Source organism: Megascapheus bottae, chromosome 24 (genome assembly GCF_031878675.1).
Source record: "Megascapheus bottae isolate mThoBot1 chromosome 24, mThoBot2.hap1, whole genome shotgun sequence".
Taxonomy (NCBI): domain Eukaryota; kingdom Metazoa; phylum Chordata; class Mammalia; order Rodentia; family Geomyidae; genus Megascapheus; species Megascapheus bottae.
Window position 1 is genome coordinate 2717713 of NC_143532.1, and position 20445 is coordinate 2738157.

Here is a 20445-nt window from a genome sequence, read left to right on the forward strand (position 1 = left end):
GGCCGGCGGGGCACCGCCGCCCAGCGCCCGCCCACCCGGCCGCGCGCTGCGCCCTGCGCCCCCCCCCGACCCACGCGGAGGCCCCAAGCACGAGTGGAGACGAACACTGGCTTTATTTGGACCTGACTCTAGGAGGGGGCTCCCGCCGCCCCGGGGGGCGCCCGGCTGGCCCGCTGGTCCCCGCTCGCCCGGCCGGCGTCGCCCGGCCCCCAGGCTCAGGCCCGCCGCGGCCGGGGGTCTCCAGCGCCCCGCTCTGGGCGGGCGGCGCCCTCCTCCCTCGGGGAGGGGCAGCCCCCCTGCGGCGTCCTCCACGGCTCCCTTCCTCCTTCCCAGCCCGGGCGTCGGGGCCCTAGGGCGGCTTTCGGGTGACCTTCCTCAGCAGGGAGCTGGCTGCGGCCAGGGCCCCGCCCTGCACGAAGCGCACGAAGTTGTCCCCGGCCAGCGGGCCCAGCGCGTACAGGCCCTCCTGCTGGACCGTCTGGTAGGTGAAGGGGTCCACGTCCACCGGGTTCCTCTTGGCGCTCAGGGGCTGCGTGGGGTCCACGGCCAGCTCGGCGCCCGCCCCGGGGAGGAAGGACAGGTCGGGGTGCGAGCCGATGAGCACCAGCGCCAGGGAGGTGCTGAAGACCTGCTGGCCGCCCCGGGGGTCTCGGAACACCGCCTGGCCGTGCTCCTTGAAGAGCAGCGGCCGGTGCTCGGGCAGGCTGCGGTAGCCCTCGTAGGGGCTGGGGGACAGGATGGACTGCTCCCGCATCATCTGGTGCACCTTGTGGTACTCGGGGTACAGCATCCTGGGCAGCTGGTTGAACACCAGGCCCGGGTCGTCCACCGGCCGGCGGAAGGCGTGGATCACCGGGATGTTGTAGTGGCGAGCGTAGAGGACGGCGTCGGCCGCCGACAGCCCGGCCCCGACGATGAGGATGGGGTCCGAGGTGGGGGTCACGGCGCCCACCCGCACGGCCGCCTCCAGGGCTGACAGTTCGTGGTGGACGAAGGGCAGGGCCTCCCCGGGGATGTCCAGCCGGGCTGGGCTGTCGAAGGTGCCCGTGGCCAGGACCACGTTGTGGGCCCACAGAGAGAAGGGCTGCTGGCTCTGGTCCTTGGCGGTCAGGAAGCCGCTCACCCGGAAGAGGGGGCCGGGGGCCCAGGGGTCCGAGCTGCTGTGTTCAGGCGTCTCCCACTCCACGGCCGTGACCTCAGCGCCAGACACGAAGTGGTGGCCCAGGCCCTTCCTGGTCACGTAGTCCTGGTAGTAGTGTGCGATGTCCCCCGCCGTGGCACGGCTGTTGCGAAGGCCCCTGGGGGGGGGTAGGGGGGTCAGTCGGGGGTCCGGGGACCAGGCCTGCAGGTCAGTCTCCCCTCGTATAACACGGAGTCCTCAGGAGGGCTGCGCCAGCTCCTCCGCCCTGTGTCTCGGGAGCCCAGCGGGGCACCTTGCCCGGCTAGGGCAGACCCGAGCCTGACAGCCATGTCAGCCACACCAGCCACCACGCCTGACCTCAGAGGGTCAAAGGAGGCCGTGGGAATGTGGCACAACCCACGTCTACAGCCCTTGGGTCAGGCAGAAGCCTGCGATGCAGCTGAGTCATGGGGTCCTGGGAGGCTGGGGAAGGGGGAGGGGGAGGGGGGCCCGGGTGTCCAGGACACGCAGCATCCTCCGCTGACTTTCCAGGGAGCTGTGAGCTTTTGTATGTCACTCTATTTCAACAAGGACAGTGATCTAAAGCCTCCTGCAGGAGTACTTGGCACGGGAAGAGGGTGCTTTACTACAACTCTCGTGCCCACTCTGCCCTCTGTGAGCTCGGTGGCATCCACTGGTGTGGCCGTGCTGTGACTGGCTGAGCACCAGGGGACCTGGCCTCAGACCTGCTCCAGGCCGAGCCTCACCTCCCGGGTCTGCTGTGATGGGAGGTGGTGCTAGGATGTCCCCTGCCCTGCAGGGTTGTTTACAGGTGACACAGGCTGGGAAGTCACAGGGCCGCGGGGCCCCCCAGGGACCAGTGTGAGGCCACGTAAAAGGACGGCTGCAGACCCTGCTTGCTGCTCACCAGCCCCTCCCGTGGCCCTGGCCGGGCCTTTCCCACCTCGAGCCTCAGTTTCCCATTCTGCAGGCGGGGAGGAGTGCAGACGGAGCGCCAGGGCAGCCTCACCTGCGTTTCTTCAGGATCCAGTCTTTGACCTCCAGGTCCGGCAGCCCCATCCACTGGCCTTGGCTCAGGGTCACCATAGAGCCTTCAATGGACTGTGTGGGAAGGAACTGAGGTTCAGGCCTGGCCACCCCCCCCCCCGCACCCCTTCCCCAGACTGGAGAGCACGGAGGGGAGGGCAGGGAGGACAGGAAGGGAGGACAGGAAGGCAGAAGTTAGGAGTAGTCCAGACCCTTCCTGCCCCACTCACATGCCAGGCCCCCCCGGGCAGGTTGCGGCCCAGGACCAGATGGGGGACAGCTCGTTCTTTCTGGAGTCTCCAGGTGAGGACGGAGTCCATGTTGCCTCCAAAGTCTGTGTCTGGTCGCAGGAGGGCATCGAAGAGCAGGGCCACAGGGCTCTCGCTCCGGCCCTCAAGGCCTTCAGATAGGTAGTCCAGGTCCTGGAGAGGGGAGGGGGTCAGTGGAGTCACGGGGTGGCAGAGTCCTCAGCCAAGGGCAGGGGAGCACGGCCTACAGAGCCCACCCCTCTTGGGGAGGCCCTGGGGACTGGGCTGTCCCTGGGGGATCCTGGGGGGGCCTGGGGGGGTCCTCCAGAAGCCCAAGACTGGACGGGAAAGCTTCAAGACACTGGGGCATACAGCTCCTACTTTGAGGTTGTCGCCTTAGGGTGGTTGGGTGTGGAGGGAATGGCTGCCCTCACCAGCACACAGTGCACTGCAGCCTGGTAACACCTCACAGGGCTCACAACTGATAAGGAGCCAAACCTGGCGTCTCCTGGTGTGGAGTGGGGTTTCTGCGCACGCTACCTCACCCTGGTCTTCTGTGGAAGGCACTTTCAAAGTGCCTGTCTTCTTCTAATGAGCTGCACTTTGTCCCTGTCCCAAGATGGGGGGCTGGGGGGTTGGGAGGGATGCTGCCTCATATGGGACCCCTGAGGTGGGTACCTGGACCAAACCCTGAATTTCCATCCCTGCAGTGGGACATTGCCAGGCCTCTCCAGGAGCCAGTTGGCCCTCCTGAGCCCTAACCCACGGTGACACAACCAACGTGGCCTTTGTGGGTGTTGACATTCCGAGTTTCACTCTCCTGACCCAGGCTGATTTTATGGTCTGTCTCTCCTAGTCTGCAGATGGCCTTTGGGGGCCCCTGGGAAAACGAGGGGGGCACTTTTTGAGTCTCCCTCCCTGTCCCATCCCCAGCCACACCAGACTGGCTTACTTTGTCCAGGATGGAGACCCCAGGAGCCTCCATGAGCTTTCTTTGCAGCAGAGGATGCGGGTGGATGGAGTCGGGCCTCACGTAGGGAGTGTAGCCAGAGAGCAGGTAGGACAGGCAGATCCCTGAGGGGCCATTGCCTGTGGGGACACACGGGGGTCAGAGGGGAGCCCTGAGGGGAGGGGCCTCAACACTTGAACTGGATGTGGGCCAGCCATTCATTTTTATGCTTTATACGTGAAAATAAACCTTGGAAACTTTTCCTACGCCCAGCAGCGAGTTTAATAACGACCAAGAGTCAAGTGCAGCTCGGGGGCGGAGCGCTGCCTGTGACATGGGACCTCGTGACTTCAGCGGGAGGGAAACGCTATGCTTTTTCTCTGACTGAAGCACATGGTGCAGTGCAGGTAAGTCCCGGGTCTGGTCGCACACTGGCAGGTCCATGAGTGGAGACTGGCAACCAGGACAACGCAGCTGGGGTTCTGGGGTCTGCTCAGGCAGGAGTCCAGTACCACCAGCCCAGGTTGCTTCAGGGGTGAGCTCAGGGCATAGGTAGGCGCTCAGAGGGAGAGGTGTGTGTGGGGCAGCGCTGGGGCTTCTGCACTGCCTCTGAATCAGCTCAGCACATGGCATCTTTTTTCTAACCTTTCCCTTCTTGTGCCATCCCAAACCTCAGCCACTTGTAGAATGTTGTAAGGAAAAAAAGTGGTGCTTGTGTTCTGGGGGTGGCTGTGCCCCAGACCCGAGGACCAGGACCAAGGACCCCTGAGTGGGCTTCTGCCTGCGGGTGTCATCCTTCAGATGACACAAAGTGGAACGAAACGAAGTACGAAGCCAGCCACAGTCAGTGCCGCACGCACCACGGGACCAGGCCTGGGTTTGCTGGCGCTGCTCAGACCCCAGAGGGCTCTCAGAGTGCCCGGGGTCCCCTCTCCCACCCGTGTGGCACTCACCGATGATGATGACTGGGAGAGGCTCTGAGCTGCTGGTTCCCAGGTGACCCTTCCTCGGAGAGCTCATGGTTGGGCCTGGAAGCTGGCCTGGGAGAGGGGAGAGAATGGCCTCTGGGTGAGGCCTGGAGCCACAGAGTGTCCTCTGAATCTGGCCCTGGTACACAACCATGTGCCCCCTTCATATTCCCATCCTCCAGGCCCACTCAGGCCAGCCTGTCTCCTTTCTCTCACTTCAGTGGGGGTCGGGGAGCTGGGCAATGACCCACACTGATCATCTCCCCCGAGGGTGTCCTCTGACCAGCAGGGGCAAGGCCTTCCAGCAGGATTAGCAGGCAGCTTCCAACCTGAGCCTCTGAAAGTAGAACACTGAGTGTCCCAGCTGGGAGCGCTGGGATGGTGTGTGTGTGTGTGTGTGTGTGTGTGTGTGTGTGTGTGTGTGTGTGTGTGTGTGTCAAGGGGTGCTTATCCCCTGCGTGCAGGCTGGGCTAGAACAGGACCTCAATCTCTGGGCAGTGTGGAGAAGCTTGGGAAGTGACCAGGAAACCTGTGGTCTCTGGAGCACTCACGCCCCCTGCTGGCCACAGGGGCCAAATCACTCAAGCGACCCAAATAGGCTTCAGGCCATGGTCCCCATCTCCAGACGCCAAGCCCAGCTACTGCCTCACCCACCAACCATGTCCGCAGCCCTCTTGAGCATGGCACATGCCATGAACTGGGTGTTATTTTTCTCCTGAGTCTGTGCATATACAGACAACCTGACCTCCAGGGCTGGCCACGTGATGGGCAGCTCTGCTTGGGCCACCATGCTCTGGATTGTCCCCTCCAGGCCCCTTAAGGGCTCTCACTCTTGCAAGTGAGGGGGAGAGGGATGCAGGGCCACAGTCTCCAGAATCTTCCAGAATCTTCTAGAGGCTTCTCTGGTGTGAAAAGAGGGTGAACAATGGTCCTTCCTGCAAACCCTTCCCAAGCCCACAGAGCCAGCTGGGGCCCGGCCGGTTATGGCCTCTGATGTATGCAGCATCAGCCACCAGGCAGGTGGGGCCATTGAACAGGTGACAATCTGAGTGTTGCCCCCCTAGTGGCTACAACTGACCTGTGCTCAGTGACCGCCTGCCTGTGTCAGTGGCCAGCCTCACTGTGGTGAGGACTTCCAGGCAGGACATGTTCAGTGCCCCAGATCGAGGACTTTGAACCAGTCTTCACAGCTTGCAAAGGCTTTGCTTTAACTGAGCCATCTGGACCTGAGTCAGGCTGCCTTGTTCCAGAGCCTTCTATGTGCTCCTCCCCAAAGTAAGACATCTCCTACCAGGGACTCCTCAGTGTGTGTGTGTGTGTGTGTGTGTGTGTGTGTGTGTGTGTACGCATACAAGGTCTACTGCCCAGTCCCAGGGCTGGGGGGAGGGAGGTAGGTCACAAGTAGGTGGTAGCCATGCAGTTCTAGCCAGAGGGACCATTTTTCACCAATTCCAGATACTGTCCCCGAGGCCTTGGTGCCTGGGGTTGGTGTCCTTCCCTCCCTCCCTCCCTCCCTCCCTCAGATCCCTGGAACCTCCTTCAGGTTCCAGGGAGACCCTGGTTTTGTCCTGGTAGAGCACTTCTCAGATGAGGAAACCAAGGCAGGGAGGGGAGGGGAGACCGCATTCTGGCAGGGGAACTGAAAGGTCACTGCACTGCCTGAGCCCCCGGACCACCTGGGCGATTATCCCTCAGGCAAATGCTCACGCCACCCCCTGCTCTGCAGTGGCCCCCAGCGGGTGAGGAGGGCACCGCCGGAGCCCTGGTCCTGAGGCTGACCAGGGCTGGTGGCTCATCCCGGGCAGGACACGGGATGTGCCGCTTCCTGCCGGGGACTGCACGCCAAGTCAGGTTCCTCCTGACCCCTGAGGGAACCCACAGATGTCTGAACAGAAAGAAGCTTCTGCGTGCCAGGCACATGAGGTCACTCCTGACACGGTACAGGATATCCCCGCAGCTTACGGCTCCCCTCAACCTTGCATGAACCCACCCTGGAAACTTAAGGTTCCTTCTAGGCTTCTCAGTGTGGTGAAACTGGAACCATCCACTCTTATTGTTATCTTTTAAAGTCTCGCTTATTGGCAGACATTGAGGGAACACGTTAACTAGAACCTGAGCTGACCTCCCCGCCCCCCAACACGCACCCTGTGGCTGTTATTGGGCCCTTGCCCAATTGACTTAAGACCTCCCCCCCAAAAAATCTGGGTTTTCTTGTCCCCATGGTACAAAACCCCACACGCACCATCTGGCCCTGCCCCTTGAAGCCTGCCCGGCCCCACGGAAGGCACAGGTAGCCGACATGACCAAGTGACATGAGGCCCCGGGGGAGGAGGAAGTGCCACCTGCCACTAGTCACCTGGGTGAACTCTCACCCAGCTGCCTGCCCTGCCTGGAGCCCAGGACTCTGCAGCACCCCCTCTCCCGGGTGCCCCACCCCTCTTCCCAGCATCCTTCTGGGGAGGAACTGAGCCTGGGACCCTCTGGTGGTGAGCAGGAGAGGTGGGCACCCCAGCAAACCCCTGGCCCAGCCTCAGGCCCAGCCACACCTTCTTTTTCCTGCCCGTGGGCTGGGCTGGAACCTGGAGGTCCCGGGTGGACCTGGGCTGGCCTCTGCAGGACGGGACTGCTGCTGGCTGCCCTGGATGGGCTGCTCATGCTGGCCCGGCTACCGTCACAGCCGGGTCCAGGCACTCACCTGACGGGCCGTGGGTGGCGAGGGACAGGCCTGGGCTGGACAGGCACCTGCGGAGCTGGGGCTGGGCGCCTGCTGTGGGAGGAGGTGCAGGCTGCCCCTCGGCCTGGGGATCCCAGAGGCTGGGAGAGGCCGGGAAGCGGGGGTATTTCAGGGGAGGAGGCGGGTGGTGGGCGGGGCCAGGGAACTTTCATAAGCGTGAGTCAGCAGGGGCCCCTGGGTGAGTGAACTTGCCCCAGGGCTGTCTTAAAGGGCCCCCGCTGGACTGCCGCCAGGGGGCACTGGCCCTCTTTTGAGTGAGTCAGCCCCTACCCTGGGGCTCAGACCCTGGAAGAGCCAGCCTGGCCCTGGCCCTGAGGGAGAAGCCTCCTGGACAGGAGAATGTAAAGTGGCCCTGGGCTCCCTCCTTCCACTGGACCCCACCTCATACTTCCAGCCCCTGGAGAGGGAAACCCCATCAGCCACCAACCTGGGCCAGGCTCAGGACCTCAGTGTCTCCACCCAGCAAAGGTGCTCAGTGTTTGCTGGATCCAGGGAGAGACTGGGGGACACTGTAGGACAGCGTTTGGCCTCCAGTCCTTTGTACCACTTTCTCTGATGGCCCTGGCCATCATCTCTGCCACTGTGCCCAGGGACCCGAGGGTGGCCGCCTGTACCCAGGGGCCTTGGAGATGGCTGCCAGAGCCAGGACTGGCTGGGGAGGCCAAGTCTTCGCTCTGAGAACAAACATGAAGAAGAAGCCAGATACTCAATAATCAAGAAAATACCATGGTGATGCAATTTTCTAAAAATCAAAGCAAATACAAAAAACCCGAGGCTAAACAAAATGTTAATATTTTAAATAAAACCTGGTTTTCCTCCTGCCTCTGGCATGTCATGCCAAGCCATCTCTGAGCCAGACCAGAAGGAAAAGTCAGGGTGCCCAGACCCTGGTCCCCTGGGTTCAGGGAAGAGGTCAGGAGCCTTGAGTTCATAGGTCAGATCGCGGGGGCCAGCTGAGGCTGCCCCCTTTCTTCTGCCGCCCTCCCCTGCAGGCTGTGGGCTGCGATCTTTGCCCCCGTCCTGTGATCAAAAGGCACAAAACTTGCTTTCGTTTGCTTTGCCTCCACAGCTTGGCTGATGCTCTGGTTAGGGACTCAAAATTCTTCACCGCTTTTGAACAAGGAGCCACACTTCCTTTTTGCACCTGGCTCTGGCCGAGTCTCTGGCACAGGTGGCAGCTGGGTGAGCCTGTGTGAGCCTGAGCTGTCACATGTGCGCAGCTCCATGGGCTCTACAGAGCCTCAGTTTACCTGTCAGGAAACCACTCCGCCCTGTGTTTTTGGTGTGCTGAGTGGCACAGCTCACAGCCTGCTCTGGGCTTCAGCTCTCTGGCAGGCTTCTAGCCCAAGGCAGGTGTGCTGGGCGGCCTGGGATAGGGGGCCTCCCTCTCTGGGCCTGCATTGCAGGTGTGACTTCTGCACAACCACCCAGCTGTTGTGCATGTGCACACACAGGACCTGGCCCGGGACCCTGAGAGGGACGGGAGTGCAGCTGGTGACTGAGCTGGCCCGGCCAGCTCTATTCTTGTCATGCCACAGCTCCTGGCAGTAACATGTCTGTGGTTTTGCAAGTGGAAGCTGAGGCAGAGACTGAGACTTTAACCCTGTAGCACCTTGGCTGCTGAGGGAAGGCTGGCGGGCCTGGGGATAGGGGTCCCTAGGAAGAGCAGGGAGGAGGTAGCTTTCCTAGGCCTGAGAAGCCTTTCCCTGGAGCTGGCATTGCCTCCCCCCCCACGACAGCCTGCAGCCACTGGCTTTCCCCACTTTCTTATCAAGATCGTGCTCATGTGAACCGTGGGACAGATGTGGACTTTCTCCCAGTGGCACACTGAAATATCATTGTTTGTATAGTGCACAGCTAAGACAAAAGCATACAGAACCAGGCAAAACGGGGATGGCGGGGAGGGGGGGGCAGAAGGGGCAGCGGCAGAGTGGGACACAGGCTGACTGTGGGTGCTGGCGTCCCCGGGGCCCGGGGCCCCCAAACGTGGGTCCCCAGCAGTTTCAGTTCAGGCAGCAGTGGAGCGTGGTCCTCTCAGTCGAGTGGGCCAGAAGCCAACTTGGCAAAGGTGGCAAATACAGACAAGAGGTGCCTAGGACCTGACCTCGCAGGCCCCAGGAGGGGCAGACTCACACTGAACACTGATTCGTGAGGGTCCCTGTATTCTTCTACCATTTTTCTGGCAATTTTGGCTATAAGTGTGGACAGCATAGAATGAAGAAAAGGGGTACAAAAAAAGGGTAAACTGCCCCATCTCTCATTTACCTGGGCTGCAGGCACACTGTGTGGACCAAGCTTAGGATATCCTTGCCCGACTGCCCAGGTGTGTTTTGAAATGAGGAGGCTGAGTCTACATGACACCTTTCTGGGTGGAGGCAGCTCTCACCCAGCGCTGGAAAGCCTAGGCGTGGGAGAGGCTAGTCACTGAATGCAGATGCCTAGCTCATGGTGAGTTAGGAAAACTCGGGAACTGGCGGTGTCATTGCTGGAGTGCTGGTCTTTGCTTTCCCCTAATTCGCCATATTCACCGGCCCCTGCTCATCTCTGTGTAGGGAAAGTTTGGGGCGCATTCCCTCTAAGGATGGTTTAATCTGGAGCCTGAGCTACTGCCCCAATAAGGTCTGTTTCTGTAGGGTTTGGAGCCCATCCCAAGCATGTGGTTTTTGTCTTTAAACGCTTGGCTCAGGCTTGGTTCTGGGCTGCAGGTCTTTGAGACAGGAGTCCACCTGCAGAGGCTGGCTCTCCAATAAAGACTCCCAATTTGGCCTCTCAAAATGTGGCTTCTCTGTTTTCCTGTGACTGGATTGGCACCTGAGATTTACCTTGCAACATGCTATCCTTGCTGTACTCCCGCACAGGCCACGGCATTCCCGTCTGTAGGAATCTGCCATGGCTGCCCGCCTCAGGCACCGCACCATGTCTGTGAGCTTAGGGGTGTCTGCGGCCAGGTCCTAGCTGGGCACAGCTGGGCTCCTGACCCCATCAGCCACAGGTCTGGCAAGGAGGAACCAGTCCTTCCAGCACCTGACACACAGCTAATATTTGTCCAGGGCCATGCTGTGTACAGAGCCTCGGCTCCTGCACCCACTGATGCTTTTAGTAACAACGTTAGTTTACTGATGAAGCAATCCACAGTGTCAAGGCCAAGGCCATGAGAGTACTGGGGAAAATGGAAAGGGGAGCACAGGGGGTGGGGGGAAGAGAAGAGGAGAGGGCCCAACAGCTTATCTGCCAGTGGCTCTGGGGAGTCACTGGGTCTTCAGAGTGGACAGGCCAGCAGGAGAGCAGGGCAGCCCTGAGAAAGGCTGGGAGCTCCTGACACACAGACATCAGGGTTGGTGGAGGGCCAGCACCTCCCATCAACAGGCACCTTACTCTGCAGCCCCTCTGGACCCAGAATTCCAATCTTAAGGGCAAAGTCCTGCAGAAAAACCCCAAGCTGGAAATGCCACTGTAAACAAGTTGACCACAGCATGAATGCCAAGAGGAAGGTCAGAGCAACTTCCACACACTACCCAGAACAGGCGGGTCCACCCTGGTCAAGCCCAGAAGGGAATATTATGCAGCCTTAAGAAAGTGACAGTACCACCCAGTCACGGTGGCTCCCACCTGTAATCCTAGCTACTCAGGAGTCTGAGATCTGAGGATCAAAGTTCACAGCCAGCTCGGCACAAAAGGACCTGAGACTCTTATCTCCAATTAATCTCTAGAAAACAGGAAGTGGGGCTTGGCTCAAGGGTAGGGGGGTAGCCTTAAGCTGAAGAGCTCAGGGACAGTGCCCAGGCCGAGTTCAAGCTCCATGACTCACAAAAAAAAAAAAAGAAAGAAAGAAAGAAAGAAAGAAAGAAAGAGAAAAGAAAAGAAAGAAAGAAATGGCAGTGCCGAAGAGGGGACAGGCAACACCTTGTTGGCAATAACTGGAATTTGAACTCAGGACCTTGACCTCAGTAGGCAGCGTTCAGCAACACCTCCAGACCTTCCAGACAGAACTTCCCGCTCTTGCCCTGGTTGGGCTTGGACTGGGATCCTATCATCTTCTCCCACGTAGCTGGGATTACAAGCATGTACTGCATGCCTGGTCCAATCGCTCCCGCTCAGTTAAAAAACAGCAGTGGTACACAGGTTCCATTTGATAGTTTTGCATGGGCATGTAATTAGCTTTCCTGGCATCCCTCTCCTGCCTTCTTCCAGATAGTCCAGTGGTGCAGTGCAGGCCATGGCAGGAGCTGGATCAGGGTGGGGAAGGAGCTGGATAGGTTTGCTGGGCCAAGAAAGGGTAGATTCTAATTTCCATGACTCATGTATGTATAGTCTGTAATAAGCAAAGGTAATTCAGAGAGGTGATTCTCCGCTTCACTTTGTTCAACACAGGGCCCAGCACAGGCTGCCCGGTGTCCCTTCACCGGTGGCTTCATCCCGCAAGCTCCCGAAGCGTTTCTGACTGAGGCACACAGCGAGAGGCCAGCTCCGTTCTCAGTGGCGGGCGGGTGTGTCAGCATGGAATCAGGGCCCTGCGGACACTGTGTGCCCCTGGACGTGTTACCACGCGCTCCGAGCCTCCGTCTCCTCGTGTAGACTATGGGAAGAAGCTGTTGCTCTTGGCACATTGAAGGCCCCAGGGGGTAAGGGCCACTCACCTCCACCCACCACCCCTGGGGACTGGACCCACTGACTGGCCTGGAAGTGGACAGCCTGGGAAATGCAAGTTCCAGGCCTGCCTTCCCCCATGCCCTCCACACTTCCCTGAGCCAGAGGGCAGGGTGGGACTGGAATGCACCCCCCCACACACACACAAAGCCTCACCAGAACAATCTTCCATCCCTTCTACAGCCCAGCAAGCCACAGAAGAGTGCTCAGTACCTGCTGAGCCCACCCCCGTGTGGGTTCTCTTCCAGGCTCTGTGCTAGGGTCCTGCCCTGGAGCCTGGCAGCCTCTGGGCGGGGCCTCCCTCACCTCTCCACACCAAGGGTCCTGCTGGTCACTTGTGACTGTCCACAGGGGCAGGGCAGGGGCAGGGGCAGGGGCAGGAACCCTCCCACGCTGGGATGACTGACACCAGGGGTCCACAGACCCCAAGCTGCCTCACGTGGCCAGTCTGACCAGTCTGAGGGGTTCCATGCTTCTGGGTCTGTGACCAGGCTGTGACCTGCTCTGACCTAAGGTCAATGCCCTTCAGAGAAGCCCAGGCAGCCGGCAGCCAGGACTGTTTGCTCTCTGGGGCCAGGGGCCTGTTGCTCATTGGTCCCTTTTTTGGCTTTAGTCTCTTGTTCTGCTAAAACAACAAAAGTTGCCCTGTGGCTGCCCTCCGTGGCTGCCTTCTGTGGCTTCCTTGTGCAGCGAGGGTAGGCATGACCTGCCGTGGTCTGGATGGCACCCAGGACCTGCTCCCTAACTTCTCCCAGTCACCCTGCCTCCCCATAGGTCCTGCCCTTCCTTCTGGCCACCTGCCCAAAGCCCCTTGAGACCTAAGCACAGCCCTCCAAGCAGGCGGGCAGCCCGGGGCCCTGCTTCACCTCACCTTGGGCAAAGGTCTCCAGATCCAGCTCTAGCTTTGTGCCCTGAGCACTGGACTCCCAGCGAGAAGGAGGGGGGTAAAGTGTGCCTGGAGCCTAGGGCCTTACAGGGTGCAAGAAAACCTGCCCGGGTCTGGGCTGTTCTGGGAGCCCTGGATAGAGGCAGGAGCAGAGGCAGCAGCTGCACAGGCTGTTTAGGGGGAGCTGCTGCGCCCTGGCCTAGCATGCTGGCTCTGGGTCTCTCTGGGTCTTGGTGATGGGCTGAGATGTGGGACCATGTCATTCTGCTGAGCCCTGAAAGGCCGCTCCTCCCAAACAGAAAGCTCCGTTGGAAACCCAGCCCTGCTCGTGGAGGATCTCTTCCCCTCCTCCCTCCCCTGGGGCTCACACAGGTTCTGTGCTTCAGTTAGCGCCACAGTGGAGATCAGCCTGGGGACTGAGGCAGGCTCGCCATGGCAGATGCCCTGCAGCAAGGCCTCTGCCCAACTCCTCTCCAAATCATGAGACACAGTTGGCCGGCCTCCCTTCCTCCCTTCCTCCCTTCCTCCCTTCCTCCCTTCCTCCCTTCCTCCCTTCCTCCTTCCCTCCTCCTCCTCCTCCTCCTCCTTCTTCTCCTCATTTTAGTGCTGGTCTTTTGGCTTGAACTCAGGACCTGGGTGGCTGTTCCTTAGCTTTTGTGCTTAAGGCTGGTGCTGTACCCCTTGAGCTACAGCTCTACTTTCGGGGTGATTAGAGATAAGAGTCTCATAGACTTTCCTGCCCAGACTGTCTTTGAACCGAGATCCTCAGATCCCAGCCTCCTGAGCGGCTAGGATTAAGGTGGGAGCCACCTCTGCTTCTTTGTGGGTGTGTTGGTCTTGGAGATGAGATGTACCTGCTCTGCACTGATGTCACCCCAGGCTGAGGCCTCCCGGTGAGTTACTGAGGTAGCTGATGCTGTCCCCACTACCCTGGCCGTCCTTAGTACCTCTCACCTTTGGAACAGGCTGCCTGTGGAGCTGATTTGTGCGTTTTCTGTAGGAGTTTTGGGCAGAGGTGACCCTTGGGGGGCCCTGAGGCCCTGTGGTAAGGCTGGCAGGGACAGGGTGCCTTGTTGGCAGGACCTGACAGGCCCAGCATCCTCAGCCTCGTTTTCCTGAGCCTGGGAGCCTGCCATGGGGTCTTGGCACCCAACTCAGGCCCAGGCAGGCCCAGGCAGGCCCGGAGGCGTGCTGGGTGCAGGGGTGCTGGGGAGGCAGCCTTCCTTTGGCTGGGTAGAGGTGTGGATGGCCGTGGGCCACGGGGCATGAGGGCCGAGTGCTCAGAGGCCCGTGTGGGCCTCTCCCAGCCAGCGCTGCTCTTTCACCGATCTGGGCCAACTCCAGGCCACCACAGCCTCTTCTTCTTGCTAACCCTGCCCTCTGTCCTCCCTGATAAGGTGGGCAGCCCTGCCTGTCCAACTGAGGCCCGGACCCTCCTCCTCCGGTCCTGCACTCTCTCCTCCTCCTCCCGGGCTGTCTGTGGCTTTTCCCTCCTCCGCGGCAGCGTACCCAGTCCCGGGCCGTCTGACACCCACATCCTCACAAGTGGATGCCACAAGAGCTGGCGTTGGCACTGGCCTTCCCTTGAGACTCAAGAGGCCTCTGGGGAGGGCAGAGAAGTCCGTCCTCCTTTGTGTTTGCCCCGAAATTCCTTGCACTAGGCACTGGGTGGACAGACAGGCTTACAATGGTGGGCCGTGCCAGAAGAGCCTTCCCGAGGGCACCTGAACTGCCTCGAGTCGCCACTCCAGGCACAACCAGGACTGACTGCGTAAGTCATGACGCAGCACAGGGCTCAGCCATGACTAGAGGGTTTCAGGGCAGGCCTGCCACCTGGCACTGCTGCTCGGAAAGCCACATGCCCAAGAAGCCAGCCCAGGCCCGAGCCTGCATGGCTGGCATCTGCCAACTTGGTGTGTGCGGGTGAAAACTGCCTGGTGGTAACATGTCTTTCCTGGGGCTGGCCTGACCTTATCCTTCCTTCCTCCATTCTTTCACAAGGCTGTGATCAAGGGTGGAGCGTGACCGTCTTTTACGGGGGCCTTCGAGGGGGTGCAGCGGTCCTGCCTCTGTGCCAGCCTTGTATGAGTGCCTTGGGCCTGCATTTCCCCAGTCTGGCCTGCCAGCTCCGGCTCTATCCCAGCTGAGGGCCTCTGTGCTGGGCTTGAGCCTGGCAGCGAGAGGCCCCACGGTGCCCTGGCCCCAGTGCAGGGGTGCTCTGGCTCTATTAGCACCCTGCTATGAATTGATGACTTCCGGGAGCACAGGCGGGTCTGGGGTGTAGGGCTGTGGGTCCTGGAGGTCCCTGCACCCTCCTCAGTTAACCCTTTCTTGACTTCTGTCACCTTGGTCTGCTCTTGAGGCTGGTGTGGACGGAATCCCATGGAATGTTCTTTCAGCTTCCCGCGTCGGCTCTGTCACGTCCTGGCTCTTCCCCTGTCTGAAGACACGCTAGCATGGTCATCTGTGTCCACGATGGACGTCCAGCTGTGGGAAGCACCCTGAGCCAGGCCCGGCATGGCCCTCTGCATTTCTTCAGGTATCTGGACATCTGGGCTGGGCCTGTGGGTGTGGGGAGGTCGCTGCACACACCTGCCGCCCCAGCCTTCTGCAGTCGCTTAGGAACTCTCCTGCTTTCCCTGCCCACCAGCCTTGCTTCAGGTCCCGCTGGCCTGGGGCTCCTTGCTTGCCTGCCCAGCCACAGGGCTCCAGCCCGGCCGATCTCCTCCATCTCTGCGTTTGCCCCTGGCCTGAGCCTCCTCTCTGTTCTGCGCAAGCTGTCCTTTGTGCCTGACTCCGCCAAGAAACCCCTTGCCCTAAGCCCCTGTGACCTCCTTCGGCCACCTGCCTGAAGACTTGGCATAGAGCTGTGGGGGGGGGAAGTGATGGCAAGCCTGTCATTGCCAGCCATGTGCCCAGAGCGAAGCAGGCCCTGCCGGAGCCCCAAGGAGACAGGCAATAGAGCGGAGAGAGCTGGACAGGGTGGCTCAGGCCTGTAACTCTAGCTGCTCAGGAGGTTGGGTTCTGAGGATCTCAGTTCAAAGTCAGCCTGGGCAGGAAAATCCGTGAGATTCTTACTACAGTTAACTACCAGAAAGCCAGAGTGAGCAAAAGAGCTAAGGGACAGTGCCCGGTCCTTGAGTTCAAGCCCCAGTATTAGCATGGAATAAAACTTAAGCACAGTGAGTGTAAGCCCTGTTGGGCACACACAAAGGCCATGTGGCAGAGGGCACAGGGTATACAAATGTGATGCAGAGTAGACATGGAACCTGCCCGGACCCCTGGGACCCTGTATCCCTCAGGCCTCTGGGTTTTTTCTTGTCTTGTCTGCCTTTTGGCCTTGTAGACTGTTTTTGCCTGTTCCTGAGCCTGGCAGGATCGCATGGAATCACAGAAAAGGTGTCTGACTGTCCAGGTTCTTTGCTCCGGCATCGTCCCTGAGATGCAGTCTCATTCCAGATCGTGCTCAGGCCCTTGGGCCGGAGTCACTGCGTCTTGACATCCGTCTCTTCCTCAGCCTGTACCTGGTCCTCTACCTTCCAGAACTTTCCTGACTCCCTGCTTCCTTCTTCGGGCTGGGGCAGCTTTACGTGTGAACGCCCGGCTTCTAGCAGAGCAGGCCGTGTTGCTTCCTGTGCTCATCGAGGTGTCCTTGACATACAGGAAATCTTCACATCCTTGAAATGCATGAGCCCTGGCCCTACCCTGGGCTACTCACGGGGCGGCCGTGTGTGTGTGTGTGTGTGTGTGTGTGTGTGTGTGTGTGTGTGTGTGTGTGTGTGTGTTGGTTCTAGCATGCTCCTTAGCTTCTTTACTCAAGCTGGGACTCTGTTATTTGAACCACATCTTCACTTCTGGCTTTTTGGTACTGGCTGGCTTTGAACATGATCCTCAGATCACGGCCTGAGTAGCTAGGATTACAGGTGTGAGCCACTGGCACCCAGCTCAGCCCTGGACTCTTTTTTTTTTTTTAATTTATTGTAAAAGTGATGAACGGAGATGGGAGGTGGCTTACAGTTATAAAAGCAAGGTGATGAACACATTTCATTTTACACATTGTCCCCTCTCCCTTTCTCCCACTTTCCACCCCCACACATCTTCCCCAAGTTGTAGAGTTCCTTTCTAACACAGTGTCTAGTGAGTATCATCGTAGCATTAGTTCATTCTTTGTCCTCCTGTTTCCGATTCCCTTTTCCTTCCACGGATCAGATGAGCTAATAAATAAGACAAAGTGTACAGAAAACTAAAACAGAAAAAAAAATAGAAATACCTGCACACAGGTCATAAAAAGAAACACCTAGGCCTGGCGTAGTGGTAGAGTGCTTGCCTAGCATGCACAAAGACCCGGGTTCGATTCCTCGGCACCACATACATAGATAAAAGCCGGAAGTGGTGCTGTGGCCCAAGTGGTAGAGCTCTAGCCTTGAGAAAGTCCAAGGACAATGCACAGGCCTTGAGTTCAAGCCCCACGACTAGCAGAAAGAAAGAGAGAAAAAAAGAAAGACAGACAGACTGACTTGTTTCCACTTCCTGGATTCATGTGGATACTTTCACTATCGTGGTCGCATGCACCTGGCAGCTGGGCTACTGTGGCCCCTGTCAAGAATATCATAGGTGTGTTTTTCTTTGGGCCAAGCCCCAGCTTTCCATGCACTCAAGGGGAGGCCTGCCCACCGGCTGGCCAGCGAGGAGGGAAGGTGGAAGTTCAGCCCTGTTATTCTAGAAGGTGCGTGGGGTCTGGTTCCTGGGCGGGCAGGGGCTCCCATTCAGGGGCAGCTAGACTCGGGGTGGCCCTGGTCAGTGCGGCCTCCTTGCGTCCTGCATGCTGGCTTCCCAGATGGTGCCTGACAGCAGAGCCCGGGACACTGACTCTCCACCCCTGCCCATCTGAGCCCTGGAGGCTGAGTCAGGCCACTGCCTGGCTAGGCAGCCTCTGGAGAGCGGAGCCCGAGGAGTGAGGGCAGAGGAGACGGTGGCCAAGGAGAAGCCAGTGTCTGACAACCCGCTCCCAGCGGCGGGGTGCAAAGCCCAAACATCCAAGTGATCACGGTCACCTTGTAGTGAGCCGTGCAAGGCCGAGCGGGCAGGAGACTCAGGCAGCCTCTAGGCACTGCCACCTCTCACTTCAGCAAAATGTCCAGAGACAGACGGAGGCAGTGCCGAGACGGCGCTGTCACACACGCATCGAAGCTTCTCATGGCAGGAATGCTGACTCACAAAACTCAACACTTCACAAACGTCTCTGGCCGCTGGGAACCAGCTGGCTGGAGCTCCGCCTGGGCCCTGGTGGCACTGTCTGGCCCTGGCCCTGGCTGGAAGCTCCTGGGCTCTTCCCAGGCCATGGTCACAGCTCTCCTGGTGTCCCCTCGGCCTGGGCAGCCAGCGCAGGCTGCTGCTATCCCGATGTCCCCGAGGCCCCAAGGAGGCCACCCATCCCCTTTGGCTTCAGATTTCTTCTCAGAAGAAAAGATGCTGACCTCAAAAGAACGGAACTGCACATCCCAGGTGCTTCTGAGCAGAGGAAGGCATGGTCAAGGGGAGCCTTGAAGGCAGCCAGGCATCCATGCCAAGGGAGGCCCCCAGCACCGCGGGGAGGAGCTGCCCTGGGGAGGCGCTGGCGCGCTCTGCACCCCTCTGCACTCAGGCGCGCGTCCACAAGCTGGGCTGCACTCCTGTTCTAGACAGTGAGGCAAGGTCGGGGTGGGCAGTCGTGGGCAGAATCCTGCTCCCGTGCTCGAGGCACTGTATGTACCCTTGGGGGGGTCCGGGGTGAGGCCTGCCCAGGCCCCGGCCCAGCCCACAAGGTGTGAGGAGTAGACTGACAGAAGAGCAGGAAGGGCTCTAGATTTGAGGGAGCCACGGGTCATCGAGGATGGCCCTCAGGGGGTGACACCTGCTCTCAGGCTCTACTCTGGCCCAAGCCCAGGACGGGAAGGTCCTGGCACAGCTCAGGAGCACCGGGGCTCATGGTAAACTGGGCAGGGGGCAGGGGGCAGGGAACAGGGTGGCAGCATCAGCAGAGGTGCAGCCTGGAGGGTCCAGAGGCCAGGCCAGCCCAGCTGCCTCGGTGCCCGAGCTGTTCCCAGGCTTCTGGCCCGAGTCAAGCCTTTCTCGATCGCCTAGTCACAGTGAACCTTTCATGTCACCAGAGGTGCCTGAAACTACAAGTAGAGCCCTGGGTAACAACGCCCATGCTGTGCCCTGGCCCACAGCTCCCTCTACACAGCAGCCAGTGCCACACCAGACTACACAGGGGTGTTCCTGCACATCAGGGCATCCATGCCCTGTTGATCTGACGTTACTGTCTTCCCTCCTTGATCTCCTTCCAGACTGGCTCCTGCCTCAGGGCCTTTGCACATGCTGTTCTGCGGTTCCCTCTGACATCCACCCACATGTGAAGTATGTGTCTCTGTTCAAAATGTGAGGTAGGAGTCCCCATACAAAACAGCAGCACACACAATTGCATTTGAGACAGGGAAGAGAGGATTCAAAGCAGAAACATCTAGAATAGTTTCTTGGGGAGAACCCCACCGGCCCCTCACTTATGGGTGGGAGTCGAGAGCCTCTGCTGGAAGCTTGGCCAGCTGCCACCTTATCTGACTCTTGGACTCCTGTGCCACTAGAACTGCCCTCAGCTGTGGCTGATCCAGACCTGGCCACAGGATACCCGCATGGGGGAAAGTGGGACCAACCCCACAGAAGCCCTTGTTTGGGATTCTTTCCCTTCAAGGCCCAGGTATGGACTCTGCACACATTCTGGCCAGCTGCAGGTCCTGAGGGACGGGGCTGGGGCGGGGGGTGATGCCTTAGGAAACAAAGCAGGACTGCAGGGATAGCAGGCGCCCTCTGTGCCCCCAGAGCCAGTGTCCCGAGCTTTGCACAATCCATAGCCAGAGTCTGAAAGAGACGGTGGGAAGGCAGCCACATCTCCACGCAGGGCGAGAGCCAAGGGCCACCCGAGGATGAGGACCTCGAGTGAGCATCCCCAAGAAGGGTGAGAGGGAGACACGGACGCTGAGAGGGGCCCAGGGCGCAGGGTCTGCTGTTGTAGACTGTGAGGCGGCCACAGCTAATCCTGGCATGGGTCACACAGGCCTGGCCTGGCTCTGATCCGTCCCAACATAGCCAGTGAGGACCAAGAGCCAGAGCGCTGGCCCTGGCCGCAGGATAACAGAGCCACTGTGGAGGGGGCAGGGCTGTGAGGGCGTGGCCAAGGCGTGTCCAGAGTCTGTGGACAATGCCCAGGTGTTGACTGCCTGACCCAGGTGTGTGGGGCCTTCGAGGGCCACTGCACCCTCCCATTTCACAGCTGGGCGACGGGGATTCAGACCACAGCACCCACAGAGACCGTGTAGGGAGCAAGCAGGACCACCGGCTCCCTGGAGATGGCAAACACAGCCCTCCTCATTCCAGGACCCGAGGACCTGGCTGCCGCCTCCCTGACCCCCTCCCCTGCCTCCATCCTCCTCACCTGATGGTGGATGGCTGGGTGTGGCAAGGTGGCAGAGGTGACCAGCTGGTGGGGAGGGAGCAGGTGCAGTGGAGCTGGCCGTCCCCCAGGGGACACTCCCCCCCCGAATTTGATACCAGGGGAGCTGGGGGACAAGGGGACCAGGATGGCCTGTTTGTTGCATCACAAAGTCCTGCACCTGGTCAGTGAGGGTAGGCCGCCTCCCCTCACAGACGCCTGTCCCCACAGCCCCAGAGATGGCCGCTGAGAGCCAGGCAAGACCAGAGCAGACCTGAGAACTCCCATGTGTACAGCCCAGCAAGGCAGGGGCACAGGTGCCACGGGCTGTGGGAGGAGGGGGGTGGCTGCTCTGCAGCCCAGGCACAGCATGCACAA

The 20445-nt window shown here is 59.8% G+C and overlaps 1 protein-coding gene across 4 annotated transcripts; it reads right to left on the reverse strand.

The window, feature by feature from the left end:
- Positions 1–94: 94 nt before the first annotated feature.
- Positions 95–20173, reverse strand: Osgin1 (oxidative stress induced growth inhibitor 1). 4 transcript variants are annotated; one of them, XM_090357213.1, is made up of 6 exons: positions 20071–20173; positions 4318–4404; positions 3368–3504; positions 2398–2589; positions 2151–2242; positions 95–1298 (listed from the first exon to the last, which is right to left on the reverse strand). In XM_090357213.1, the coding sequence occupies exons 2-6, from the start codon at positions 4382–4384 to the stop codon at positions 350–352; spliced, it is 1437 nt and encodes a 478-aa protein (XP_090213339.1). In that variant the 5' UTR covers positions 4385–4404; positions 20071–20173; the 3' UTR covers positions 95–349. The 4 variants fall into 4 exon arrangements, with proteins under 4 accessions (XP_090213339.1, XP_090213341.1, XP_090213338.1 ...); XM_090357215.1 differs by lacking the exon at positions 20071–20173 and adding an exon at positions 7494–7725; XM_090357212.1 differs by lacking the exon at positions 20071–20173 and adding an exon at positions 7028–7153.
- Positions 20174–20445: the final 272 nt, after the last annotated feature.